This window comes from Cupressus sempervirens, chromosome 2, assembly GCF_028749045.1.
Source record: "Cupressus sempervirens isolate cs-2001-9-10 chromosome 2, ASM2874904v1, whole genome shotgun sequence".
Taxonomy (NCBI): Eukaryota; Viridiplantae; Streptophyta; class Pinopsida; order Cupressales; family Cupressaceae; genus Cupressus; species Cupressus sempervirens.
The window spans coordinates 443,088,667-443,112,798 of NC_143119.1; the positions used below are offsets into that span (position 1 = coordinate 443,088,667).

General features: G+C 38.2%; 1 protein-coding gene across 5 annotated transcripts in view; it reads right to left on the bottom strand.

Annotated features, from left to right (window-relative positions):
- Positions 1–24,132, bottom strand: part of LOC149572973 (RNA helicase family protein) — a 141,027-nt gene that overhangs the window by 62,951 nt on the left and 53,944 nt on the right. For all 5 annotated transcript variants that reach the window (XM_089814102.1, XM_089814103.1, XM_089814106.1 and 2 more), the window contains exons 5-7: positions 6,651–6,867; positions 5,932–6,370; positions 5,408–5,611 (exon numbers count right to left, since the gene is read on the bottom strand). In XM_089814102.1, the coding sequence (XP_089670228.1) occupies positions 5,408–5,611; positions 5,932–6,370; positions 6,651–6,867 (860 nt within the window). The remainder of the gene's footprint in view (positions 1–5,407; positions 5,612–5,931; positions 6,371–6,650; positions 6,868–24,132) is intronic.

Genomic DNA, 24,132 nt, shown 5'->3' on the forward strand with positions numbered 1-24,132 from the left:
TTTCCCAATGAACAGGTGGGCCATCCACGAGATTAAAAGCGTGAATCTCAAACAAATGGATCTTTCTGCAAAGCTTGAAGATTTGCAGCAAGCTTCTTCCAAGCATGGAGGGGAAAAGGATGTTTTATGGATGGCTAGTGAGAAAGAGTTGGTGATGGATCCGGTTGAGACTGGGGGGTCGGCTATGAGGTTGTTGGAGGAAAAGATGGAGTGTCTTTCCAAGAGACTGGATAAAATGGAAGCAACGCTGAAGAAGATTCTTGAGCATAGCTTCAAGGTTCTGCAATCTTATGGGGAAAAAATCGATGTGTTGATTAGTAAACTCGAGAATTTTGCCAAGAGAAGAGAACCATCATTGTGAATGTTGATAAGGATACGGTTACTCAAGATGTTTATGGTCCTAGTAAGAGGATTAAGCCAAGAAAAAGAAAGATGGTTTTACTTCTCAGCTAGATGATTTGGAAGAGCAAAAGAAAGTGGCCAGAAAGATGAATGCTATTAGCGAGGAGGTGACTAATACCCTCAAGGAACTAGCTTGATGTTTTGGTTTCTTTCCTAGTTACCGGATTCGTGCATTTACCCTCGGATCCAAATTCGGGTCCGATTCGGATCCGCGTATGGATTCGGATTCTCGAGGATCCACGTGAATCCGCAGTAGGGTCCAAAAAAATTTGCAAAAAAGTGGGCCCAGCCTCATTTTTTAATATATTTTTTTTTCTAAAGGCCCTAAACCCTAAAAACGACCCTCTAAATCACAATGCAAGTTCATTTACTATCTATAATCATGAATGTGTTGATTTTCTTTATAATCATGAAAATAGATTAATTATCAATGTCATTGATCAAGTATACTAGATTCATAGATGCATACTATGAAATGATTTAGTTTTAGAATTATGTATATTTCTCTTATTTTTTAGTATATATAATGCATATATATATATATATGCACGAATCATAATTGGGAAAATAAAAAATCCACGGATCCGATTCTGTGCCCGAATCGGATTCTTGTCACGAATCGGCAACTAAGGTTTCTTTTGCTGGTTTGTGTCTTTAGTTCTTTCAGTTTCTGTGTTGTCTGTGTGCACTAGGTCTTGTTCTTTGGTCTTCATGTGTTTAGTTTGTAGTGTTGGTTTTTTGCTGGCTTGCGGTTTTCCAAACGTTGGATTTTGGTCTCGGCTAGCATAATTTTGTTGTTGGGCTTAAAGCCATATCTAATTAATTTCTGATTGTGAAGGGTTTTGGGGGGCCTTCAAAAACTGTTTTTCCCTTAATCAAAAATAAAGTAATAATATTAACCGTATACTTCATATATATATGTGCATATATATAGTTCCCAATATAATTATGATTTGATTGCTGTGGGTCATTACACTTAGTTGCCAATGAAGACACCTAATGTTTCCACTCTCACTCTTTGAGAGGATAAAGCGACACTCTACAAGGATTGTATGAGACGAAAAAGACTATCTCCCAGCCAACAATTAATATCAAAGTGGATATCCACGTTGGTAACAGAATAGCAAATTAATATCATAGTCTTGAGCATCATGCAATAAGATACTAATGAAATGATTACTTGGGACTTAGATAACAACGATTTAGACAACAGTGATCTATTTAAGAAAATAACAATTGATAAAGAACAGTCGTTAGACATAAAATTAGTCAATCAATATTACACAAACAATTAAGCAATTATAAACCACAAACATAAGAAGTAATCCAGGGTCAAACTGCTATATTATGTTGGCCTGATGTTTTGGTTTCTTTTGTTGGTTTGTGTCTTTAGTTCTTTTGCTTTTTGTGTTGTCTGTGTGTGTTGGGTCTTTCTTTGGTCTTCGTGTGTTTAGTTTGTAGTACTGGCTTGCAGTTTTCCAGATGTTGGATTTTGGTCTCGGCCAGCATAATTTTATTGATGGGCTTAAAGCCATATCTGATTAATTTCTGATTGTAAAGGGTTTTGGGGTCCCTTCAAAACCTGTTTTTCCCTTAATAAAAAAGAAAGTAATAATATTAAATATATACATGCATATATATAGTTCCCAACATAATTATGATTTGACTGCTTTGGGTCATTACACTTAGTTGCCAATGAATACACCCAACGTTTCCATTCTCACTCCTTGAGAGGATAAAGCGGCACTATACAAGGATTGTACGAGACAAGAAAGACTATCTCCCAATCAGCAATTAATATCCAAGTGGATATCCACGTTGGCAACAGAGTAGCGAAGTAATATCATGGTCTAGAGCATTGTCCAATAAGCTACTAATGAAATGATTCCTTGGCACTTAAATAACAACGATTTAGACAACAACAATCTATTTAAGAAAATAACAATTGATAAAGACTAATTGTTAGACGTAAACTTAGTGAATCAATATTACACAAACAATAGAGTAATTATAAACTGCAAACATAAGAAGTAATCCAAGCTCCAACTGCTAAATTATGCTGGCATGATGTTTTGGTTTTTTTTGCTGGTCTGTCTTTGGTTATTTCGGTTTTTGTGTTGTCTATGTGCACTGGGTTTTGTTCTTTGGCCTTCTTGTGTTTAGTCAGTGTGTTGGCTTTTTTCTAGCTTGCGGTTTTTCAAATGTTGGGTTTTAGTCTTGGCCAGCATAATTTTGTTGTTGGACTTAAAGCCATATCTGATTAATTTCTGATTGTAAAGGGTTTTGGGGCCCCTTCAAACCAATTTTTCCCTTAATAAAATACAAAGTAATAATATTAAATATATAGTTCATACATATATGCGCATATATATAGTTCCCAATATAATTATGATCTGACTGCTTTGGGTCATTACACTTAGTTGCCAATGAATACACCCAACATTTCCACTGTCACTCCTTGAGAGGATAAAGCGGCACTGTACAGGAATTTACAAGACAAAAAAGACTATCTCCCAATCAGAAATTAATATCCATGTGGATATCCACGTTGGCAATGGAGCAGCAAAGTAATATCATAGTCTCGAGCATCGTCCACTAAGCTACTAATGAAATGATTCCTTGGCACTTAGATAACAGCGATTTAGACAAAAGCAATCTATTTAAGAAAATAATGATTGATAAAAACTAATCGTTAGACATAAACTTAATCACTCAATATTACACAAACAATAAAGCAATTATAAGCCGTGAACATAAGAAGTAATCCAGGGTCCAAACGCTATTTTATGTGGCCGGATGCTGCTCTTATTGCCACCAAATCGATTTAAACATAAACAGTGCTTATTGTTATGAAGGAAAGAGTACCATCTCTTGTAAGAGAATGGACATGACTCTTGATATTTAAAAGATCCAACCATTTGATGATAAGGTGATATATAAGAAAATTTAAATCAATCATTCCAGATATATTTCAGACTATTACTTTTCTCATCTTCTTTGGATCTGCTCACTTTGAGCACTTGTCTAATTGGCAAAGCGGATTGCAGGGACTTATTTCATCTATAAAAGATGACACTATTACTGTTGCAAGAATACATAATCAGATCAGTATAGAGTTTTGGAGGTTGACACAATCCCAGAAATCATCCCATATCAGATCGCCATTCATATCAACGAACACAATATCAATATCTTGTCCATTCATATCAGATTACAACTAATTCCATTTATCCTAAGATAGTCTCTTTTGAACACTTGGCATTATTGGCACCCAGCATGGGGACATAGTTATAGTAAGCAACTATAAGGCGGATTGTTTTGCAGATTATTCTACCAACAGCTGATAAAGCTATAAATTTATCTATTAAAACCCATTCATTAAGGGGGCATCCAATTAACAAAATCAGAGATACCATCTGCCATTGATATTAATTATTTGATGTATCATCGACTTATTAATTATTCATTCACCAGAAACAGGATTATAATCCATTATAATAAGAATAAAAGATTCAAGTAGGTTGTCCCTTGATTCCAAGATATCCCAAGTGTAGTCATTACACCGAACAAGTGCAGATAAGTAAGACACTTGTGGTAGATAAGCAAGTCATTTGAGGTGAGTAAGAAGGATGCAAGCATTAGTGGGTCCAAGAGGACTTGCACTAAATATCACCACTCACATTCTTCCACTGTTAAAAAAATACACCATCAGAAATGAATGCAAGTGGTGGAATTTACACACGTTGGGGTCTGCTAAAAGAGACATGTCTACATCATCTACTAAAGGAATTCGCAGCTATTGTACTTTTGTTCTAACAAGAAAGCCATGGAATATTTCAAAGTCTGCCGAGGATCCTAACTCCAAGAACAATTCAACTTGCATAGATTTACTCAGAGGAAAACAGGAACCTATCAATTCCACTTCTATTAAGGATGCATCCAGAGACCTTTGAGGATGGAAAAGTGATGCACTGCTGAGGATCCCGACTCCAAAAATAATTCAACTTGCGTAAATTTACTCAGAGGAAAACAGGGACCTATCAATGCCACTTCTATTGAGGATGCATCCAGACACCTTTGAGGAAGGAAAAGTGATGCACTACAAAGTTCTCTTGATCAATGGTGTGCACAGAATATCACTACACTTAGCCAATGAGCTTTCAATCGTTATGACTTCAATGATCCTTACCAAATCGCTACACATAAGCCGATCCTCAATATTAGTATATTAAGATAAATCAGCTCTACTATTGTTGTTAGCTCAAACTACCCTTGACTAAAGGGTGTTTGAAGGCTGTGACTGATATAGATAGTCAGCCTTGTAACCCAGTGCTAATAGAAAATGCTGAGGGGAGTGATGATTTCTAACCCTCGAGGATTGCATCCATGTTTAAAAGAATTACCTTATGAGAAACTCGTCAGATATTTCAATTTTCAACAAGCATATATATTTAAATATTCACAAAATTTAATCCTGCATAATGTCTAGCTGAGACTGAACGTCAATTCATATTTGTTTTAGGTTTACTTTTCAGGACAGATTTAATCCAGCCTTTCAAAGATGTCAACAAAAGATAATATTTAGTTATTCACAGAATTCAGCTAACGTAGCATCAAGTTGGGATTGAACTTCATTCAAATCCTTTCTGCCATAGAAAAGAATTAGTTACAACAAGAACTTTACCCGACTCTCTTATAAATATATGTAAGCAACTGACCGGATACTTTATTAGACGGCAAGCTGGCATTGTATTGTACAGTTTGCAGTTAACAATTTCATCATGACAGACTCTTGTTTAAATGGAAGTCACTTTGCGATCCTTATAACTAGTACCCATGATAATGCATCCATGCAATTCAAAGAAAAAACTTAATTGGGACTATCCATAGATCACAGTCCTAAGTACAATGTGATTCAAAGAAAAACTTAATTAGGACTATCAATAAATAGTAGTCCTAGCTTCCATGTGTTTGACAAATGTAGATAAACAGTAGTTTAACCCACCTTGCGAAAACCAACAGGGGCTGGTTTAAAAACTTGCATTTGCTGCTCACAGGGAAGAGCTGCATATATAGGTACAACCAAGATTTTTTGCATGTTTTCAGACAAGTGTTCAGCGCGTTCTCGAAGAAGTCTCTCCATGGACTCAATTTCTTCTTGCCCAGTCAAGAATACAAGAATATCCCCTGGTGCCTCCTCCATATGAATCTAGATGATCAAACACCCATTAAAGTTGAAAATAGATATTTATCTTTAGTTAAAATAGTCATTCATAAAATGCCTACGAGTTTACTCTACTAATGCACAAGATAGGAAACAATGCTTCTAGGAGATGTCAAGATAGTATAGAATGCAAACAATAGTACATGTAACAGTAGAAGTTAATAGGTCACGGATATTACTATCAAAGTAATCTTCTCTCACAACCAGAAAGAATTCTTCAAATAATATGACAGTATATATTGGGCAGCATTTTATGTTTTGTAAATTCACATCAAATTGAAAATAAAAAGCAACTACACAGCTACCTGAATGACAGTAACCAATGACGCATCAAGATAGTCAGGCTCTACAGCATATGTATACATGATTTCTACAGGATACTGTCGTCCTTGAATGTAAACAGCTTTTGCACCATCAAAATATTCAGAAAAACCCCTAGCATCCAAAGTCGCAGACATGACCACCAACTTTAAGGGATCAGCTTCTGCATCCAGAAGTAACTTGCACTTTTTCATAGGTGAAATACCATTTTCATTTGAGTTGTTTCTGTTTTCTTGCATTGATTGTTTAAGTTCTTCATTTTCTTTTACATTATGATCATTTTTCCTAACAATTGAAAGAGACCTTCTCTTTTGCACATCTTTCAACAGGCCTAATAGCACATCCGTGTGCACTGTTCTCTCATGTGCCTCGTCTACAATGATAACAGAGTACTTCAGAAGAAGTGGGTCCAGCAAAGCTTCCCTGCACATCATTAAAAATAAATGTGAAAAAGACAATTTTGTACCCCATAACACTTCTATTTTTTATTTATATAATTTAACACCATGTAATTGGCAAACAGCCTCTGATTATCTTAAGCCACAGAGATACGATATTTATTTTATTTGTTTTGCAAGACACCACCCATCAAAAGTTTCCTTTACAGTGATTCCAGTATATTCAAATTATAAACATCTTCGTCTAGGCTTCAGACAGGAACAACCATATAAATGATTCACAACAAAATAGAGAGAAGCCTCACCTCAGCAACATGCCATCTGTCATGTACTTGATCTTGGTTGTTCTAGATGTTGCATCTTCAAACCTGATTGAATATCCAACCTCCTCACCCAACTTGACAGAAGCTTCTTCAGCCACTCTTGTGGCAACTGTAACAGCAGCAACTCGCCGAGGTTGAGTCACCCCAATGACCTTCCCACCATGACAAAAACCAGCATTGAGCAAGAATTGTGGCAATTCTGCAACCATAATTATCAAACTAAAATATTTTATCAACTCAAGAAGTGAGTAATTGGATCTTACTAGCATTGTTTCATATTAGAAAAAAAATCAGATTTCAAATGACCACAAAGTTAGTTGCATGTGCAGATCCTAGTTGTATTTCACATCCTCCATATAACATTGCAAAGAAAATCTGACCAAATGTTGGCTAATTAAATATTCTCAAGCAATAACCCCCAAATATATTACTCTACTGAGTCCACTCCATGTATGAAGTTGTTGGACGTGTTTCTCTTTCATCTAAAATATGAGAGATTGTATGCACCAAGTTAACGGGTTCTAACCTGCAGGCCTGGGTTCTGGTCCTGGTTTGGCCCAGGTACTGGTCCACTTCTAGTATATCCCTAGGTCTGCCCAGGGAACTGCCCAGGTTCCCAGGCAGTAGCAAATGTGATTTTTCAAGCCACCCATGGAATTGAATTGCTTGCGTGCCAAGGGCTCAAATTGACTTGATTGGTTGTTCAGCACTCTTGAGCTTAGTTGTGGACAGTTTCCTGGTGTCCTATTATAGTTTTCCATCAAGTTTCTCATATGATTGGTTATTAGGAAAAGACTGTCATGTGCATGATTCCAATAGGAATCTTCATTACGAATTTGTTTGATGTTAATTGATTGTTTTCCTGAATTCAGTTGCTACTGTTTAATTTACTGAAAAAATACCCATGTAAATAAATTGTATTATTGGATTTGCTATCTTTGGGTATAATCAGGTATAACCCAAAAGGAGACATTACAATCGGTATCAGACCCTTAATCCTGCCAGCCTGTAGGCAAAACCTACTTTAACAAATGTTCAATTAGAGTTAACTATTCACCCCTCCACTTAAGTAAATCAGAAAAATAAAATTGAGTAGGCCAACATTGCACTTCTATAGATGTGTGCTCTTCAAGTGTATGCTTTATGCCTTACATCTATTTATGTGCATACCTAATGCCTTATGTGGATTTAGGTATATAGTTGGACATCTATTTATGTGTATACTTCATGCCTTGAATGTATTTATGTGTACACTTCATGCCTTGCGTATATTTATGTGTACACTTCATGGTTTACGTGTATTTGTGTATTCATCATGCCTTATGTGTATTTATGTGGCTTTGAGAATTACATGTATCTTATGTGTATTTACCTGTATGCATCATATCTTACATGTATTTATATTAAAGTAATATTGCGATATTTAGCTTATAAAGGCAATTTAAGTCCTTTAGTTAGTATTTAATCATTCCAGTATCTTTCTATTTTGTAAGTTGGTCAGTCAGTTTACTAACTTCCATTATGTCTTTAGTTCTCTATCATTTATGTTATGGAAAGGTCTTTTGTAATCTTCTATAAAAGGAGTATTCCTCTCCTTTGTTAATACAACATTCAATTATCAATTCAAATGTTTGGTCCATGTCAAATGTGTTTTCAGCATGTTTACTAAATGCTTAATGATTAAGAAAATGCCAAATCGATCTAGACTCTACAAGAGCTTGGGAATGCTGCCCTAAAACCTGATCTTATCAAGAAAAATAAAAGGCACCTTTAGGTTGATATCTCACAGTATTTTACAAAAGCTCATACTTAAGATATTTGAACCTTCTAAGATGCTTCTGCGATGGGGATGAGTATGGTGTATTAACTGCAAGAAACTTTATAACCTCTATGTTGAAAAACCAGTCAAATAAAAATACTGAAATCACAAAATGTTGTTGAATAAAAACATTCATGAAGACATTCTGATGATCAAAGACTGCAGTTTACATTTGTTCCTCTAGTATGTCACAAACTAATGATACAGTGAAAAACAAACTTATACATTCAACACTATGTTCAGCTTGATACATATTTACAAAATAGAAAGCAAACTCTATAATTATTCCAATACCTTCCAATTCACTAAACTGTGAATAATTACTCTATTGGCTTCATGAACATTGAAGGGAAAAGCCAAGTTCTTGTATAACATCATATTAACAAAGGCATACGCAACTCCCAGGAGATAGGGTGAAATCGCACTTCATCAAACTGCAAAAGGGTTGACTTGTTTTGAAAATAAATCCTAGGGTTCTAATCACTGTTTCTATTGCCATCTTTCAGGTTTCTGTATTAAATCTGCAGCAAAATATTGTCGCAACATTTATAAATAGTTTCCACAATAGTTATCATCCTTCTTGTATCAGTCTCATGGTGCTCAGAAGCATCGTTAGATATCAATCACATAAAGTGCCCTAATAAACTTTTAACAGTGACTTCCCATATTTTATATTTCACTTCCAACGCAAAGGTATTGATAAGTAGAGATGTTCTTCAGGCTTCTTGCTAAACTTCTCAATTGAAAGGCTTCACTTGTCATGTCCCCTTTCTAATGACATAACTTTTACCGGGGATTTGCCTATCATTGACTCTCGTAGGCAAGTGATTTGGAAAGAGAGTCATTCTGTTGACAGATGATTACATTCTTGTTCTCAGAAAGTTATTATCCAGTAAGTGGGGCCTACTTGTTTTAGTGTCGAACTGAGATTGTACTTTAACTTTATAAAGTTATTTATTTAATTTTATAAAGTTAATTAATTAATAATAAAATACATTATAATAAGTTGTTTTGGAAGCTTCCAGCGGTTTCTCAAAAAGTAAATAAATAGAGGGCAGGGGGCACCCATTGGAGACAAGCGATTTTGTGGATTTTACTACTTATCATATTGAAGCAATTTGTGGTCTTCGGTCTGCAAATTTCCGATAGGTCTCTGGGAACGAAAACTCCCTTGGATCTGCATAACTGAGGAAGTGAGATATCTTCTGAAGGGTTGCTCATTGGAGATGGTATTCAGCCATTTCATGGTGGATGAATTGATGAATCGTTTTCTTTCAAGGGACTGAAACTAGCAAGAAGAGCAAGGCAATTGTTACATCCAGAGGGACTCTATCAAATACAGGGTTTACAGCAGTTTCCGAAATTTTTACAAGCATCAGCAAACACATTGTGAATCATCTCATCACGGGCCAAGAGTCTTGAATAAAATCGCGAGCCGGGAGTGAAAAGTCTTGAATAAAATCGCGAGCCGGGAGTGAAAAGTCTTGAATAAAATCGCGAGCCGGGAGTTGTGAATTTTTGCACCAAGATTGGAAGGTCTGCTACACAAGATTGAAGCGCTTCATTGAGTGAACTGACGGCTATTTTAAATTTCCATTCGCGACCTGGTCAGAGAATCCACTACCTTTGACTGCGATTTCACACCTTGTTGGCGGTGGTAACTGTATCAGTTTGGGCGCTCGAGCTTTGCCGGAATTTGTATTGCGGGGGATAAGAAGCAAGTTTCATATCCAGACGGGGGAATAAAAACCGCCGCGCAACTTTCCAAACTATATACAATCCGGAATATCATCTCCCTTGACACGAGGCGGGTTCAAGAAATCAATACGGGTGCCATCCTGCAGATTGCGCACAATAACGATCCGCATCAATCCAACCACGACCACAGTCGGGATCCATTTCGACGGGTAACCCAGGGCATTTTTGTGGGTTTGGACATTCTCAACAGTAAGCTATTAATTTCTGAGACTGAACAGGCCGATTCGTGATCTGATATCCACTGTTTTCTCCAGCAAATTTGGCGTCTCACAATTGACCAGGTTCCATCACGACTCTTTTAAAAATTTAGAGGGAAATTGTATGTGGACGAAACTATAACACTATTTCAATATTGCAAAATAAATCGCTATTTTCCTTGAATGTTGATAATAATCAATTTCTCATAAATATTGTTAGAATTCACTGAACTAGTTTAATTCATTGATTTAGCGGATTGTTTCAAAAAAACATATCTCCCACATTTCTGGTTGCATGCTAAGTGTTTTACGAATTGCCCAATAATCAATTTGGATAAACCTTGGAGTTAGGACCATTTCAGTGGTATCAGAGCAGTATTCCTGCCATCCTGTTGGGTAGAATATTTTTATGCAACCATATTCCAGATATTATATTCGCAGAAGAACAATACTTAGGGGCAGAGATATGGGTGAAAGACAGTCACAGAGTCCACCTAGATTTCCCAGAGTTGATGACGATGAAACCAGAGAGTTTTACAGAATCATGACTACCGGACAACAGGAAATAGCTCAGTCACTACAAGCTTTGACTACCATAATGGAGAGAGTTGTTCAGCCCAGGATTCAGGAACAAGGTAGAGGTAGACCTGATCATGATAATAGAAGTGTGGCAGGCTCACAGGGTGCTCCTAGGCACAGATCATGGACAGCAAATAGGCCTACTCGACCCACTTTCCTAAGAGAGGAGGCTCAGGAAATAGGAGAAGACGAATTGCCGGATGATTTTCAGGATGATCTCAGAGCTGCTACTGTTGAATGGCAAGCATTACCCCCGCATGTGCGTGAACTATTGAACTTTGATCGCTATCTGAACCAAAGGAGAGAGCATATGAGGAGCAGCCGACAGAATAGGAGGTCTAGAGGAGGTCATGATAGTGAGTTGCAGCGAGCTGTTAGCAAACTCACTTTACCATCTTTCGATGGTAGTGGTCAGATGACAGCACAGGCTTGGGTTCATAAGTTGGATACATTCCTAGCATTGAGGCCTATGTCAGAGATAGATGCCATCAGATATGCCACTTTGCATTTGGAGCGAGCAGCTCATGATTGGTGGTCACACGGGATGGTTACGTTGCAGCACAACCAGGTGACATCTTACCAGGACTTTGTGGATAGGTTGGTTGAACGTTTTGATAAAAAGGATCCGGAAATTTATTTTCGCGACCTCGCTCAGTTAAGACAGTCATGCAATTTGGAGGTTTATATTAGTGAATTTTAGAGGTTGTCAGTTATGGTACAGCATGTGTCTGAGAGACGGTTGGTTATCCTATTCACAGAGGGATTGTCCGAACCCCTTAAGGGGTGGATTAAGGCATTTGATCCACCAACACTTCAGGAGGCCATGAGGAAAGCGCGGAGTATGGAGCTAACAGCATCTTCTAGTAGGTTCACTTCCAAGAGTACTACTTCTTTCAGAGACAATAAGAAGTCTGATAAGAATAAAGGGAAGAGTACTGAAACCAAAGGAAAATCACCCTTGGATGCAGAAGCATTAAACGATTTGCGCAAAAAGAAATTATGCTTCTATTGCAAAGGCCCATATGACAGGGACCATGATTGTCCTCTGAGACCTAAAGGAAAGGCCAACAGAGTTATGTGGGTATATTACGAAGGGTCAGATTCCGACAGTGCAGCAAATGAGGATGATCACAGTAGTTCAGAACCTAAAGGAGAAACAGGAAATTCAGAACAAAAGGAAGAAATTGAGTTACATTTACAGCAGGGGCGTTTGTCTAGTATTCAGCAGAAGGGATCTTTTAGGTTACGTGGTGTTCTAGCAGGACAAAAGGTGATCACATTGGTTGATACAGGTGCCACACACAACTTCATTGATGCACGATTGGTTGAGCGACGTGGAATCAAGACAGAGGAGTTTGAGGGTCTCCGAGTACAGGTTGTCGATGGATACACTCTTAAGTGCAATAGAATGGTCAGAGACATGCCTTTACGTCTGAATAATTATGAGTTTAAAGCAGATTACCATGTGGTCAATATGGGCGACTTGGATATCGTTTTGGGTATGGCATGGTTACGTTTATTGGGCGAAGTCACTTTCCGTCTCAAGGACATAGAGATCAAGTTTGAGGTAGATGGGAAGCAGCATGTGTTGAGAGCTATCAGGAATAGTGATATCCGAACTATTTCTCTCAGAAGATTGGAAAGCTTGGTGAGGCATAATGATATTGAATGGGCAGCCGTGTGTACTCTCATGCCTACAGAGGAGGAACAACAAAAGACGGAATATCATCCAGACATCCAGATATTAAGGGAAAAGTATAGTAAGGTATTCAACGATATTCCACCTGGTGCACCACCTGATAGAGGGATTGAGCACATCATCGAATTAGAAGAAGGTGCTAAACCAGTTATGATCACTCCATACAGGCATCCAAAGAGGCTCAAAGACGAAATAGAAAAAACCATCAAGGAGCTTCTTGCAATAGGACACATTAGACCTAGTAAGTCTCCTTTTGCTTCTTCAGTAGTTTTGGTAAAAAAGAAAGATGGTTCTCTACAGATGTGCATTGATTACAGAATGTTGAATAAGAAGATCATTAAGAATAGATATCCTATTCCACGGATTGATGAGCTGATAGATGAACTACATGGGGCATGCTACTTCAGTAAGATAGACTTGAGATCGGGTTACCACCAGATTAGAGTCAGAGAACAAGACATAGAGAAGACTGCCTTCAGATGTCATTGTGGACACTTTGAGTTTGTAGTGATGCCATTCGGGTTGACCAATGCACCAGCTACTTTCCAGTCCACCATGAATAAGGTCTTCCATCATCAGCTGAGGAAATTTGTGTTGGTTTTCTTTGACGATATCTTGGTATACAGTCGGACATGGCGTGAGCATATGGAGCATTTAGAGACAGTATTGAATACCTTGCAGGCAGAGTCCTTGTATGCCAAAGAGTCCAAATGTGATCTGGGCATGACTAAGTTATTATACTTAGGTCATATTATCAGTAGAGAAGGAGTACGGATGGATCCTGATAAGATTCGTGCTATTGTGGAGTGGCCTATTCCTGAGAACCTAACCCAGCTGAGAGGATTCCTTGGTTTATGTGGCTTCTATCGCAGATTTGTTTGCGGATATTCGCGACATGCGGCTCCTATGACAAATTTGCTCAAAAAGGGAGCTTTTGTTTGGACAGCAAAAGCACAGGCTTTTTTTGATAGATTTAAGGAGATCGTGACTTCATGCCCGGTACTAGCATTGCCCGATTTCTCGAAACCATTTGAACTTCAGTGTGATGCTTCAGGAGATGGTATTGGGGCTGTTTTGATGCAAGACAAACACCCTATTGCATATGAGAGCAAGAAACTCCGTGGGCTAGAGAAATCATTCAGCATTTACGATAAGGAGATGTTAGCTATCATGCATGCATTAGCTAAGTTCAGGCAGTATTTAGTAGGTAGTAAGTTTTGTATAAAAACTGACCACAACAATTTGAGACATTTTCTTGGGCAAAGAGATCTCAATGATAGACAACAAAAATGGGTGAGTAAGCTGCAGGCATACGACTTCGATATATCGTACGTTAAAGGCACTCAGAAGGTTGTAGCAAACGCCTTGTCATGCAGGCCACATCTTAATGCGATGATTGAGATCTTTGAGGATTGGAAGCATTTGATTGTTGCAGAATATGTTAGAGACTCTTGGGCATCTGGGATAGTTGATGGGACAATTGTTGATACTAGGCATTCACTTGTGGATGACTTGATCATTTACAAAAGCAGGATCTTTTTAGTCCCAGGATCGAAGGTGAAACGGTCTATTATGCGGGCTCTTCATGATTCACCGATAGCTGGTCATCCCGGGTACTTTAAAACATATAGACAGGTGCGGGAACGGTTTACATGGAAAGGACTCAAGAAGGATGTATTGCAGTATGTTCGTGAGTGTTTTGTTTGTCAACAGAATAAACAGGAGCACACCTTTCCAGCAGGGCTCTTACAGCCACTTCCCATCTCGAGACAGAAGTGGGAATGCATATCCATGGATTTCATTACAGGATTGCCCAAGGCTCAAGGACGCGATTGCATTTATGTGGTGGTGGATAGACTAACGAAATATGCTCACTTCTTTCCCATCACCACGACTTATACAGCAGTACAGGTAGCTGAGGTATTCTTCAGAGAGGTTCTCAGGTTACATGGGATACCCCGTAGTATTGTCAGTGACAAGGATAGCAGATTCTTGAGTCATTTCTGGAAGGAGGTGTTTCGATTATGTGGCACTGAGCTCACACCCAGTACTAGTTATCACCTGCAGACTGATGGACAGACGGAGATAGTAAACAAGTGGGTGGAAGGCTACTTGAGGAATTAGGTGGTTGATCAGCAGAAGGCATGGGTAAGATGGATTTATCTGTGTGAATATTGTTATAATACCACTTTTCACATGTCAATCCAGATGACACCTTTCCGAGCATTATATGGGTATGATGCACCGAGCTTTGTTGACTTGCTGATGGGGGATATCCGGGTTCCACGTGCCGGGGATTTGATTCAAGAGAGTAAAGACATTATTAGAACTCTTCGAGATAATATCGCTCGGGCACAGAATCAATATAAGCAATATGCAGATCAAAAAAGCACTGAGAGAAGCTTTGAGGTTGGTGACATGGTTTACCTCATGCTTCAGCCCTTTTGGCAATCCACTCTTAAAAGAAGTGGGTCAGAAAAGCTTAAGCCTAGATATTATGGGCCTTTCAGGATCACCAGACGAATAGGGGAATTAGCTTATGAGCTTGAGCTTCCAGCAGATAGCAAAGTGTATAATGTGTTCCATGTGTCGCGCCTCAAAAAGGCGCTGGGACAGAATGTGGTACCTTCTACAGTATTACCCCCTTTGGATGATGAAGGGAAACTGATCTTAGTGCCGGAATTCATTTTGGAAAATAGGGAAAGACAGCTCCGCAGAAGGGTAATCAGAGAGTATTTGGTTAAATGGAAAGATCTTCCAGTTGAAGATGCCACTTGGGAAAATGAAACAGTTTTGCAGCATCCAGCTTTGAGATTGCTTGAGGACAAGCAATTTCAAGAAGGGCGGACTGTCATGTCCCCTTTCTACTGATATAACTTTTACCGGGGATTTGCCTATCATTGACTCTCGTAGGCAAGTGATTTGGAAAGAGAGTCATTCTATTGACAGATGATTACATTCTTGTTCTCATAAAGTTATTATCCAGTAAGTGGGGCCTACTTGTTTTAGTGTCGAACTGAGATTGTACTTTAACTTTATAAAGTTATTTATTTAATTTTATAAAGTTAATTAATTAATAATAAAATACATTATAATAAGTTGTTTTGGAAGCTTCCAGCGGTTTCTCAAAAAGTAAATAAATAGAGGGCAGGGGGCACCCATTGGAGACAAGCGATTTTGTGGATTCTACTACTTATCATATTGAAGCAATTTGTGGTCTTCGGTCTGCAAATTTCCGATAGGTCTTTGGGAACGAAAACTCCCTTGGATCTGCATAACTGAGGAAGGGAGATATCTTCTGAAGGGTTGCTCATTGGAGATGGTATTCAGCCATTTCATGGTGGATGAATTAATGAATCGTTTTCTTTCAAGGGACTGAAACTAGCAAGAAGAGCAAGGCAATTGTTACATCCAGAGGGACTCTATCAAATACAGGGTTTACAGCAGTTTCCAAAATTTTTACAAGCATCAGCAAACACATTGTGAATCATCTCATCACGGGCCAAGAGTCTTGAATAAAATCGTGAGCCGGGAGTGAAGAGTCTTGAATAAAATTGCGAGCCGAGAGTTGTTGTGAATTTTCGCACCAAGATTGGAAGGTCTGCTACACAAGATTGAAGTGCTTCATTGAGTGAACCGACGGCTATTTTAAATTTCCATTCGCGACCTAGTCAGAGAATCCACTACCTTTGACTGCGATTTCACACCTTGTTGGCGGTGGTAACTGTATCAGTTTGGGCGCTCGAGCTTTGCCGGAATTTGTATTGCGGGGGATAAGAAGCAAGTTTCATATCCAAACGGGGGAATAAAAACCGCCGCGCGACTTTCCAAACTATATACAATCCGGAATATCATCTCCCTTGACACCAGGCGGGTTCAGGAGATCAATATGGGTGCCATCTTGCAGATTGCGAACAATAACGATCCGCATCAATCCAACCACGACCACAGTCGGGATCCATTTCGACGGGTAACCCAAGGCATTTTTGCGGGTTTGGACATTCTCAACAGTAAGCTATTAATTTCTGAGACTGAACGGGCCGATTCGTGATCTAATATCCACTGTTTTCTCCAGCAAATTTGGCGTCTCACAATTGACCAGGTTCCATCACGACTCTTTTAAAAATTTAGAGGGAAATTGTATGTGGACGAAACTATAACACTATTTCAATATCGCAAAATAAATCGCTATTTTCCTTGAATGTTGATAATAATCAATTTCTCATAAATATTGTTAGAATTCACTGAACTAGTTTAATTCATTGATTTAGCGGATTGTTTCAAAAAAACATATCTCCCACATTTCTGGTTGCATGCTAAGTGTTTTACGAATTGCCCAATAATCAATTTGGATAAACCTTGGAGTTAGGACCATTTCATCACTTCACTTTATTAAGTGTTTCAAATCAGAGAACCGTTATGGACAGAACATAATACTGAAGTTGGTAGTGATGTAATGTCCCATTTTTGGGACATTAGAAATCCTAAGGTCCAATCCATGAAATATAAATTTTGGCTTAAGGGTTCATGGCTTAAGGGAGCTTAATGCAAATTTATGAAATGGCCAAATTAATATTATAAAGTGGGTTAAATGTGACAAAGAAGAATAAGACGAAAAAACAGAAGGCAGTTGAAGAGTCACTGTTGAGCATTAAAAGAGGGAATCTTGTTCATTTTCGAGGCATGCTTGGTTTATTGTTTGTTTGGAGAGTTTGAGTTTCTCTTGGAGAAACATTGGGAGGGATTCCATCTTCCTTTTCAGACTTGAGGACGCAAACCTTCAGGCCATTTTCTAGATGATTTGGATGTAGCTCCAATTCATCGTTGTGGTGGATTAATAGCAGAATTCACAATTGGGATTAGAGGTGCATTTTATTGTTATTTCCAATCTGACTGTATTTTCTATATTTAAGATTGGACTTGATATCTGTTATTGTATTGCTGATGTATAATGCAAGAACATATTCTGAGGCATTTAATGAGAATTTAGTGGTTATATTGTTGGTTTACATTGCATCATTTATCTGTTTATGTTCTGAAAATTTAATTGAGGAAAATTTGGAGATAATATCCTACTGGGATATTACATTGTTATCAGAGCCTTGAACCTGCATCAGATTCTTTTCAGAACTGGCGTAATGAGTTGTGAAGTTTCATGCAGCTTGTTGCTCAATGAGCTTATTGTATTATTGTTGGGACATATTGTGCAAGCCATTGAATAAATTTATATTTTTCCTATGCATCACTTTGGAGTCTTAGCCGTTATTTGGATATTAGTTGTCGTGGAAGGAACATATATTTTTCAGACATGCAACTTCCAGGCGTCATGCAGACAGTTTCTGAGCCCGACTGTTGGAAACTTCCTGCCGTGAATATCATTATAAGGTGAATAGAGCCATGGAGCTGTAATATTTGATAAATGCATATATTGTAGTCTAATTAGGCGATTCGATCAAATCCTTGGAAATATTTTGTCGGGGCTCGAGTTCACTTTGGTGCAAGAAATAGGTGTCGTATATTAGAGTTGATGCAAGTTATGTGTTGAGAGTAGGGAGTTGCCAAGTTAATTATTCTGAAACCAATTGCAACTGAGTAATTTATCTGCTAAGGGCGCTAGAACTTCTCAATCTTGAAGGAGCAAACAGGATAGTATCACTCTGGAAAGAAAGGGAAATTTCTATTTTATTTTTTTGTCAAACCTTTGAGAGCAAGCGATCGTCACCGCTCATTATCGAAGACAAACCTTTGTAGGTATTAAATACAGAGGGACAAGATCGCACAGGAATCTTCGTTACTCAAGTTTGTATGCTTTGAACAATGGCAGTAATCGGACGGAGTTTATTGCAGAGCTGTCAAGCTTTCATAGATTGTTTGAGCAAGGTTGTGAAGCAGTTTCTAAGGACCATCGCTCACACATTGACATCATGGATGGATTGTGATCGGTTTAAGGAGATATGAACGCCTTTTTCTGGCAACGTGGATTGGTAATATCATTGTTGAAGGGTGAAGCGGCCACAATTTGTGCATTGGAGTGACAATGGGCTACTGGAATGGCTACCCGACATGAATATTGGGTACTAATTGTTTTGGTCTAACTAATTCAAATAATTTCTGGCCTCATCCGCTGAGAAGAAATTTTCCGAACACACAATAAACTTCAAAATTAATTGTGTCAAGCGGTTGTAAGTGTAATGCAGTGAGTGACAAGAGAAATCATTAACCGGAAGGCATCTTATACTCAGCGACTCATTAAGTTATCCAGCAAAGGAAATTTGTGCTTCCTTACACTGTTGTTGCTCCAAGGACCATCGCTCACACATTGGCATCATGGATGGATTGCAACCGGTTTAAGGAGATATGAACGCCCTTTTCTGGCAATGTGGATTGGTAATATAATTGCTGAAGGGTGGAGCGGCCATGATTTGTGCATTGGAGTGACAATGGGCTATTGGAATGGCTACCCAACATGAATATTGAGTACTGGTTGTTATGGTCTACCTAATTCAAACTATTACTGGCCCCACCCACTGAGAAGAGATTTTCCGAATGCACAATAAAGTTCAAAATTAATTGCCATCAAGCGTTTGTAAGAAAAATGCAGTAAGTGACAAGAGATATCATTACCCAGAAGGCATCTTATACTCAGCGACCCATTAAGTTATCCAGGGAAGGAAATTTATGCTTCCTCACACTGTTGTTGCTCCAAGGAGACCATCGCAAGTGGCTCTTACTGTTAGATAAGGAGTTATGGATAGTCAATCATTTTGAAGGGAGTTCTGTCACTTCTGAAGAAATGCAGACATTTCTTTAGTCAATCTGCGGCTCTCAAAAAGAATGGTCGGAAAGTAACGACTGGTGTTTTGTTGTGTCATTATTGCTGAAGAAGCATTACTGAGGGAGCACGATTAGTCAGTAATGCTCATGTCTAAACTGCGATATCCACAGAGCCGTTACAAAAGATAATAATAAAAATAATAAATTGGATTGCAAAGCCTAATCTCAACTTGAGTATTTCCAAGATCAGAAGCATTCATGGTAATTGACTGGTGGGTGGAGTAGTATCTTGAAGAACCGTTACTAAATCATCTCCAGGAGTCATTAGAGCACAGGCTGACAGAAACAAATATTTCGCTTGAACAGTTGAACAATACAAAACACACTTTAAGCTGACCAAGGAGGGCTTGTGATTATGAAATAATAGAGGAATTTGGCATGAGGCGAGAGTATATGTGACTATTCCACGAGATCACATAGAAGCAGTCAAATACCATTTCCATTGATGGAAATTTGAGCAGATATACCAGAGTAGATATTGCCATGATATTGGTAGTGTTGGGTAAATCCCTGAGTTATAAACTGTGTTGGGGAACACCAGAATTGGGGGGAAAGCTACAAACGGTAAACAAATATGTTGGAGAAATATGTGCATATTATGTAAATTCCAGTATATGCGGTTGAGACAAAAATTGTGCCATGTATTTGTCGGGTTACAGGATTGACAGCTCTAGCGTGATATTTTCTTTGCAATAGACCAAGAGTCTTTAACGTGAATGTTTTAGCATATGCCTAATAGTGTGGATTTGTCGTTGAGATAAGAACAATCAGTCTGAAGGTTATGCAGATGTATCTGTGGAATGGTCCAGCGATTTTGGTCACAGTTAGCCTGCATACTGCTAAGAGAAGTTGGAGGCACGACCAGATGCGAAGGAGAGTTCTGATGAAGTCAACCGCTGTAGGTTGACATATACAGGTTTTGTCCAGTCATTTGAGAAGTTATCTCTATATTCTAAAAAGTTGTTGGTGCCTCAAACTTCTGAGCAATTCATAAATTTCTCTCTGTTCTGCACGTTTAATGCAATTAATATATACATTTTCAGTACCTATTGAATTCCATAGTGTAAACTGTTTGAGAATTACACAGCTAGCTTGCTAGCAGAAAATACTCTCTACCCATAAGCACAAAGGAGTTTGGTATCTTCATTGGTTGCATAGCAGATAATTCATTATTATAAAGGTTTCAGTTGAGTATTGGGAAGTCATATCTTCCTACTGCAGGAGTAAGAACATTTTAGTGGGCATCCTGAAGATAATGATCAGTTTGGAAGTTTACATTCTTAATATAGTGATTAATTCCTGAATTCAATTGTTTAATCAGCGTTATCTTATATGTTGGGCAAGTGATTATGTCAGTCTCTCCCTGAGATTGAAATGCAAACCATAGGAATACTCAGATATCAGAAAACTCAAAACTACTAAGGCTGGATAGGACAGAGGTTACTACGGTGTTTGGTCCACAGCTACAGACAAGTAGTATTTAGCCATGGGGAAGATACAGGACCTGGATAAAACCAGCAAAGATATTCTGAAGCTACAACAGCAATTAGCCCAAGACTCGCAACTTGATGTAAGAACAAAGGTATTTGATATGTATGATGAGTATAACAAAATTCCTTCACAAATTCAGAAAGAATTACCCTTCATGGATTATATGGATTGTCATCCAAAGCTGCAAAACAAGAATGATGCGGCAAAGAAGTACTATGAATTGGCTTAGGACCTTCTTGCAAAGGATAGATGCAGAAATTTGTATGAGGAGTCTTCAGCAGACAATAATCAGCCTTCAGATGGTCTTGCAAAAGAAGAGCAGCCAGCCACTATTGGTAGTATCGAGGTAGGGTTTCCTTGTGGGGCTGCCTACACTAGCATTCTTCATGAACATGATGATATCGTCTTGGAAAAGACTACCAAATCAACCAATGATAAGGACGCAACATCTTTTATGAGTGTTGATACTGATTTTGATTATGACTTGCGGGTCTCTACACATGGTATGGATTTTCCTTGTGATGCACCTATTTTTGAATATGATGGCATTGATGATATGGATATGTATGCTGAAACTCTTTCTCCAACCTCAGACGCATTTGACTTATCTCATACACCTACTAATTCACCTTATTTGGAGAGTCAAATGAAAGTAACGGAACATAAGATTACTGCAGCTTTATAACACTTTGATGACATTTATGGGATGTTTGAGCAACACCTTTGGAAGGAATAACTGGAGGGGAGACAAAGGGGAGTTAAAGAGATATTTCCATAATAATAATATAAGAAGGGCTGAAATCTATGAAATCAGATTACCTACACCTTTCAGATCGTGATCATCTTCTTAGTCTCATGGAGATCTATTCTGAGGCATTAAGAAAGAAGGAAGAAGAAGTGGACATCCTTTTTTGCGAGCTCACAATTCTAAGGACATACTAGAGGCTTCCTTAGTGGCATTTTAGGAAGCAGAAATCAGATTTTCGAGCTTGATCAGGAATTAATTTTGGCATGCTCTACCTTGGCTCAACATTTGAATGTAGGAGTTGAAGAGATTGACAGTGATGACAGCAAGAGGATTGACCAGCATTAAGACAGCCATCAGAATTTTGGTTTTTATAACAGTGGTTATATAGCTACACAAGGCCACGTGGATAGGGATGAAACCAGTGAAAACGATTCAGAGAATTCACTTGATGGTGACCATTTCATTGATGGAGATGTTTATTCTAGTGTTAATACTTATTGTGAAGCTAATTATTCAGAGTTGTTTTTAGTATGCCCTAAGGGTTTTTAAAGCTTACCTGGAGATTTATCACCAAGTTCTTATGATATGGCAGCTGCCTACATAATGATTGGTGATTTTATCTTTCTAACTACTCCAGTTATCAGTAGCTTCCTTGCTTGGACCATTAGCACATTTTCAGATTCGGCTTGGCCTACATGGGTTAGTGAATTGCATGCATATGAGTGGGATCTACACATGTTGTGATATATTCCATATGAGATGTTTACCCTTCCAATTCCACGACATATTGGTGATAGCATTATCATTCTTGATGCTGATCCGAGTTATGAGAGTGACATCTTGAGCATGTTGAACTGGTTTCCTTGCACATGGGCAATGTGATGGGCATCTATTTATTTAGTCAATTGATTCAAGAGGTTGGGGATTCTTCGATCATCTATTTCTACACCCAAGATTGTGTTGATAGGTTGGTTTAGGATCCAAGGGTCAACACAAGGTGCATGTTGCGTTATGGGAGGTTTATGATCAGAGTCACACAGCCTATGGACACAACGGAGTATCAGAGATTCACTTGGGATCTACGAATTTTATTGGTTACAGAGTTGATATTGGATGCCTTGTTTCACTATGCTACAGAATATGTTATTACAGGATATGTTTTCAGAATGGGTTGCAAAGCCACTAGCAGATTTATATGGGATCCTGGTACCAATTGCTTGAGGACAAGCTATCTCGAGGAGAGAGGACTTGTAATGTCCCCTTTTTGGGACATTAGAAATCCTAAAGTCCAATCCATAAAATTTTGGCTTAAGGGAGCTTAATACAAATTTATAAAATGGCCAAATTAATAATATAAGGTGGGTTAAAGGTGACAAAGAAGAATAAGATGACAAGAAAGAAGGCAGTTGAAGAGACACTGTTGAGCATTAAAAGAGGGAGTCTTGTTCATTTTGGGGCATGCTTGGTTTATTGTTTGTTTGGAGAATTTGAGTTTCTCTTGGAGAAACATTAGGAGGGATTCCATCTTCCTTTTCAATCCTGAGGACGTAGACCTTCAGGCCATTTTCTAGGTGGATTCGACATAGCCCCGATTCATCTTTGTGGTGGATTCATATCAGAATTCACACTTGGGATTACAGGTGCATTTATTGTTATTTCCAATCTGATTGTATTTTCTCTATTTAAGATTGGACTTGATATCTGGTTATTGTATTGCTGATGTATAATGCAACAATATATTCTAAGCCATTTTAATGAGACTTTACTGTTCCTTTATCTCTTTATGTTCTAAAAAATTAATTGAGGAAAATTTAGAGATAATATCCTACTGGGATATTACAAGTGATAAGAAATTAAGAAAAGCCATTCATGTTTGAATTAAATAAACATGCTTTGGCAAAAGACATACAATCCTTTCAATCACAAAACCCAAGAATGATTAGTCACTTTCATGACACGTAATAACCACAAAAATTGCAAGTAGTCCACAAGATAACAAAACAAAGTAGAGTCAATTGGGAACCCTTGAGCCCTAAGGTTCATTGGGAATTTAAAGAATCTCGACACGTGATAAAATAAATAAAGGTTTTCAAGTCAATCACTCAAGCATTGATCTCAACTTAGTGCAACAGCACACCAGAATCATGCAACTAAACAAACACAATGCACCATCTACTCAACATGTGACAAGACACAATCATTAATTTGCAACAACATCATAAGGTGCAATCACAATTGTTGAGCTTTGGCATATTCACACAATTGGAATTCACATGAAGTGCAGCACAATCAATGTGAAACATGAATTAATCTGCAACATCCCCCTAAGGGAGGAAAGA